At 51.6% G+C, this 5,820-nt stretch overlaps 1 protein-coding gene across 1 annotated transcript in view; it reads left to right on the top strand.

Annotated features, from left to right (window-relative positions):
- SPINT1 (serine peptidase inhibitor, Kunitz type 1) overlaps positions 1-5,265 on the top strand; it is a 9,579-nt gene extending 4,314 nt beyond the window's left edge. Inside the window, exons 2-10 of the mRNA XM_012728543.1 lie at positions 1,978-2,105; positions 2,304-2,436; positions 2,527-2,736; positions 2,842-2,868; positions 3,200-3,331; positions 3,426-3,476; positions 4,243-4,413; positions 4,609-4,656; positions 5,043-5,265. Coding sequence (XP_012583997.1) covers positions 1,978-2,105; positions 2,304-2,436; positions 2,527-2,736; positions 2,842-2,868; positions 3,200-3,331; positions 3,426-3,476; positions 4,243-4,413; positions 4,609-4,656; positions 5,043-5,254 — 1,112 coding nt within the window. The 3' untranslated portion in view covers positions 5,255-5,265. The remainder of the gene's footprint in view (positions 1-1,977; positions 2,106-2,303; positions 2,437-2,526; positions 2,737-2,841; positions 2,869-3,199; positions 3,332-3,425; positions 3,477-4,242; positions 4,414-4,608; positions 4,657-5,042) is intronic.
- Positions 5,266-5,820: the final 555 nt, after the last annotated feature.

Here is a 5,820-nt window from a genome sequence, read left to right as displayed (position 1 = left end):
TTTTTTTTTTTTTTTTTTTTTTTTAGAAATTAAAAATACAACAGGTGATGGGATAGATTTGGTCTGTGGGTTATAGTTTGCCAACCCCTGATGTGGATGGTACAGATGAGGTAGCCCTCGAGCAGTTTTGAGCACATCTCAATAAACAGCACTTTTATTAATAAACAAGACTCCAAATCTGTCTCCTGTCCCGGCTTTTCTCAAGCTCCCACCTGCACCCCATGCTCTGCTGATGAGTTCCCCTCTGGAGGGCCTTTCTCTAAGACAAGCCACAGTCCCCTGAGCGTCTGGTTTCCCTTTCGCCCTGCCCTGACTCTTCCTCTCCAACTCCCAGTGCCTGTCAGTTACAAAAGCTTGACATTCCGTCCAAGATGGTTTCTCACCTCCTCCTTTCCACCTTCATTCAATCACCTTCATTCAATCACTCCCAACGGACCTGTTTTGTATTGCTGCACTGGTCCACTCACTGGCCTCTTGAAAACAATTCCAAGCAGATGGGTAAATAACTGCCCAGAGTTCAGAGTGCTCCTGCTTCCTGGGCCCTCGGCCTTCCCCTAGGAGATCCCTGACCCCAGTCATGCATCCAGAAGGTCAATGTCTGGTGCACCTGGGACTCACCGCCATTGTTTGTCTCCTTCCTGTTCCACTGACTGTTAACTATTTGAATGTCACTACTACTGGGTCCACATGCCCTGGTCTGGTATCCAGGGACCTTTGACGACTGCTCAGTCTGCTGGCCTCCTTAATGTCCACCAAACTAACCTAGTGAGTTCCCAGTTCCTTGCCTTGGCTCATTGTGATTTCTGCTGTCATCAACAACACAGCACATTTTCCCCCATAACCAAATCATTTTTTTAAAAAAATCCTTCCTCCTTTCCCCAGAAAGGCTCTAGCCTCCCTTCTCTGAATGTCCACATCCGTGAACATGTACCCTCTATCACTTCACCTTCTTGGGTCTTTTCTCCTATGTTGAGGATAGTGTTGGGTCTTATCTGCCCAACTGAACTGGGATCCCCTCAGGGCAGTGTATTAATTTCCTGTGGTTGCTGTAACAAATTACTTAGTGCAAACTAAATGACTAAAACAACAGAAATGTATTGTCTCCTGGGTCTGGAGGTCGGAAGTCCAAAGTCCAGATGTGGACAGAGCATGTGCTTCTGAAGATGCTACAGGAGACTCCTCCCTGTCTCTTCCACTGGTGGAAGAAACCACTGCAGGTTTTCCCTGGACGGAGCCCCATCCCTTGACCTCTGCCTCCTCCACAGGCACCTATTCCTTGCTCTCTAGTTTCTCTTCTGTCTTTCATAAAGACGCTTATCCTTGGATTTAGGGCCCACCCAGCTAATTGAGGATGATCTCATGTGGAAATACTTAACGTAATTACTTCTGCAAAAAGAAATTTAAAAAAAAAGGAAAAATTAAAAAATAAACAACAAATACTTCTGCAAAGACCCTATTCCCTTGTAAGGTCACATTCATGAGTTCTGAAGGTTAACTCTAGACAAAGATTTTGAGAGGCTACTGTTCAACCCACTATAGTGAGGAACGCTGCTTTTGTACTTGTTTCTCTAGTCCCTGGAGGAAACCTTAGTCACAGGCACTTGGAGATTGAGGGAGGGCATGGATTTGGCTTTTCAAAACGTTTAACTTTTAAAAGCAATTAGCACAAGTGCCTATAATTGCAGGTAAAAGGCAATAAGCCCCTCCCACCCCCAAATACCCCCAATACATATATATGCAATATTTTTCTAAATAGAATCAGATGGCATGTTGTCTTTGCTTCAGACTTACAACATAAAAATGTCTTAAGCATTCCAGAGACATAATATATATGAAAAAAGACATGTATGAAAGAAAATGGTTTAGTTGTTTGCTCCTGCCTGAGTCCAGGTCAGTCTAGAGGGGCTCTATATTGCCTTCATCCGCCTGGAGAGATCTGGGCCACTTAAAGTTGATCGTACCTCACCTTCCTCCCAGGGTCCGGGATCCCCAAGATCTGGGCAAACAAAGACCTGAAGGTACAGCCCCAGGAACCTCTGGTGCTGAAGGGTGTGGGGAACACAGATTGGCACCTGCTTCAGGGAAACTCACCCATCAAGATAGAGGTGAGCAGTGGGCTGGCTCCCTGACACCTCTCCTCAGCCCTAAGGGCCCCCTTTCTGGGCCATAGACAACCCCTCAGGGTGGGGTGGGTAATACCAAAGGCCTCCACTCTCCCCAGCAGTAGGGTATGTGGCTAAGAGGATGTGGGGCAGCATAAGAGCACCAGGGTATCCCAGTTTGACAGCCACTCCTGTGTACAGAGGAATAATCCGGACCAGGTGGAGCTGTGGGGCCTCACGCAAGGCAGCTACCAGTTCCAGATGACCAGCTCGGACCAGGCAGGCAGCACGTCCAACATCACGATCACCGTGCTGTCTGACAAGCAGACGGAAGGTGAGGGAGGGGGCGAGGAGGCAGCAGCTGGAGCCATCTCCTCCTGTGATAAGCCTCTCGGGGCCCCCTGACAAGCTTTCCTACCCCCAGACTACTGCCTTGCATCCAGTAAAGTGGGTCGCTGTCGAGGTTCCTTCCCTCGCTGGTACTATGACCCCAAAGACCAGCTCTGCAAGAGCTTCGTTTATGGCGGTTGCTTGGGCAACCTGAACAACTACCTCCGGGAAGAAGAGTGCAAGCTAGCCTGCCGCAACGTGCAAGGTGGGCCTGTGCATGCTTTGGGCTTGGGGTTGTTGGGAGGTCTTCTTTCTTACTGGTCAGGAAAGTGGCCATGGAGTCCCCCACCCCCAGCTCATCCCTGCTGGGACCTGTAGCCTCCTCTCACTCCTGTTTTCTCTCCTCCAGGCCCCTCACTGGAAAGGCACCATCCAGGTGGGCTTTGCTCATTCCCCCAGTCCCCTCACCTCTACCAGGTCTCCAGCCCCTACCAAGTCCTTGTCCCTGATCAAGCTGCCTTGCCCCAGGCGCTTTATCCTCATAGTGTGTGAAAGGACCACAAGCATCCTACCCCTTGCAGCCCATCAGCCTCCCAATAGGCTTGGCCCGGTTTGTGTGGAAGGGAGGAGTGGGGTGGAAGGGGAACTGGGGCGTGTCATGATACTGTGTTGGAGGAGAGAGGGCTAGGCACGGGAGGACCCCTCGGTACTGCTGGCCTCTGCTCCGGCCTGATCTCACCACTCCTGTCATGTCCTGCCCCGACCAGTCCCCGTGTGCTCTGCCACCTGTAACCCCACGGAGTTCCGCTGCAGTGACGGTTGCTGCATTGACAGCTTCCTGGAATGTGACGACTCTGCTGACTGCCCCGATGCCTCTGACGAGGCCTCCTGTGAGAAATGTGAGGTCTGGGAGATAGGAGGGTGGTGGGCAGCAGAGGGGGGTTCTGATCTCTCAACCTGCACCCCTATGCCTCCAATCTTTCATCTCTGCAGACACCAGCGGCTTCGAGGAGCTCCAGAACATCCATTTTACCAGTGACAAAGGTGAGATCCTCCTGGATCAAGGCAGGTGCAGGCACTGCTACCCTCACCAATCTCATCAGGAGGCCGAAGGGAATTTTGGTGGCCGGGGCCTTAGCAGCAGGGTCTCTCTACTTGTAGGTAACTTGGGAGGAGGCCTGGAACCCTAATGGCAGACACATGGCCCACACTGTCCTTTGCTTCCTGGGTGTGGTAGGCTGCGGGCAGAAAGCCAGGGGAGGCCCCGATATTTTCCTTTGTCTGTGTTTCCCAAGCATCATTCATCCTCATCACACCTTCCCATGCCCACACATCACTGAGATGTTATTTACGGAAGAATTTTCTCTATGAATCAATTACTTTTTGACTTAATTGTATTAAAGGAGAAATTTCATATCACTACCATAACTGGAAAGCCACTTTTACATGTCACAAATTGAAAGAACTATTAAAATAACTATAGTAAAGCAATGTTCACACATTTTAGCTGGACATCATTGCCTGCCAAGGCTCAGATCTCAAGCCTTCTTGGTTCAAAGATAGATCATCCAGTGCTACAGAGAAAACAGATTTTGGCACCATCAGAAAAGCTGGGGAGGGGGGAAATGAAAAAGGAACAGCTATGTGAGTCAGTGCAGTTTACTTCTGTGCCCAAGGCAATTGTCCGGAATTTGTCTTCCTCCATTCTGGCAACCCTGAGGCCCTCAATGAGTGACAGCTGTCCTCTATGGTCAAGCCTGCAAGACAGTGGCAGGGGGGCGTGAACTCATCCTTCCCTTTTGACCCCCAGGGCATTGTGTGGACCTGCCAGACACTGGCCTGTGCTGGGAGAGCATCCCCCGCTGGTATTATAATCCCTTCAGCCAGACCTGTGCTCGCTTTACCTATGGTGGTTGTCATGGCAACAAGAACAACTTTGAAGAGGAGCAGCAGTGCCTTGAGTCCTGCAGGGGCGTGTCCAGTAAGCAGGGCTGGTAGGGAAAGGTCTAGCCAGAGCACTTGGCACTGACCCTGGGCTGGGCTGGTCACGCCTGGTCCTCAGAGCACCTGGAGTGGGAGTGGAACAAGACAGCAGTGCAGAGTCTTCGGGCTTCAGGGAGCAACTGAGACTCCAAGCACTTTGTGTTGACTTGTCTCTCCCCTACTCTTTTTGTAGAAAAAGACGTGTTCGGTCTGCGGCGGGAAAGCCCCATTCCCAACTCCGGTAAGCCCCAGTCTGCCCTGTCAGCAAAGAATAGGTATCAGCTCGAGGATCCACTCCATGGATGAGTTGTGCTTGCCTGCGTCCTGGTTGGGGAGTATCCTGAGGTTGGCTAAAGGGACAGTGCAGTCCATAGTGATCCCCGCCTTGGGCAGGAGAGGGAAGCACAGGAAAGTAGGGGTCACATATTCTCCATCAGAGTTCCAGGCTTCTCCCCCAGTGACCTGCCAGAATCCCCCCTCTGAGCTCACAGTGGAGCCCTTTGACTGCCCACGTGTTACTTCTCCTGCATTGGCCTCTGTCTGACAGGTCCCTTTGACCCAGGGTAGAACCAAACAAAGGCCCTTCCGGGGTTCATACTCATGCTTCATTCTCCCCTTTCTTCCCAGGCTCTGTGGAGGTGGCCATCGCCGTGCTCCTGGCTACCTGCATTGTGGTGGTGGTGGCTATCCTGGGTTACTGTTTCTTCAAGAACCAGAGGAAGGGCTTCCACAGACATCGACACCGCCGCCCCCCACCCCCTACTCCCACCAGCTCCACAGTCTCGACCACTGAAGACACAGAGCACCTGGTCTACAACCACACGACCCGACCCCTCTGAGCCTGAGGCACTTGGGCTCTCACCAGGCCCTGCTTCCCTCCTTGCCAAGACGGAGGCCTGGGCTGGGGAAGATTTTGGGACTGGATCCCTCCAGCCTGTTTTCCAGGCTCAGTCTGCCTCTATGCTGGGTCGTTAGCTTTTCTCAGAGGTGTCTGAGCTAATCTGAGAAAGCTCCAGGGTCTGGAAGCGGAGAGAAAACCTTTGATCCAGGAGTCCCATACATAGATGGACTTGCCCTGTCTGGGGTTTCAGAGGAAATTGGAGTTTTGTTTCCTGTTTAAGACTGCCCTCCCCACTCCATGATTTAGAAAGGGGGCCGGGGCAGTGTCAGAAGCAGGAGGCCCAGAAGCACGAGGCTCCAGAACTGCTCTGAATAGCCCAGGGCTGGGGGGAGGCCATCCCTGTACATTTTGTGCTGTATAGAGTTGCTTTTTGTTTATTTAATGCTGTGGGAGTGGGAGAGAGAAATGGAAAGTGCCATGTGACCTCTGCTTCCTCCTATCCCTTTCCCCAAGAATGAGGCCCAACCTGGCCCGACCCACAGAGCCAGATCTTAGGTATCCTCC

Source organism: Condylura cristata, unplaced genomic scaffold (genome assembly GCF_000260355.1).
Source record: "Condylura cristata isolate star-nosed mole 26May11 unplaced genomic scaffold, ConCri1.0 scaffold00023, whole genome shotgun sequence".
NCBI classification, from domain to species: Eukaryota; Metazoa; Chordata; class Mammalia; order Eulipotyphla; family Talpidae; genus Condylura; species Condylura cristata.
The sequence above is the reverse complement of the archived record's forward strand: the minus strand, read 5'-3'. Positions and strand labels throughout refer to the sequence as shown.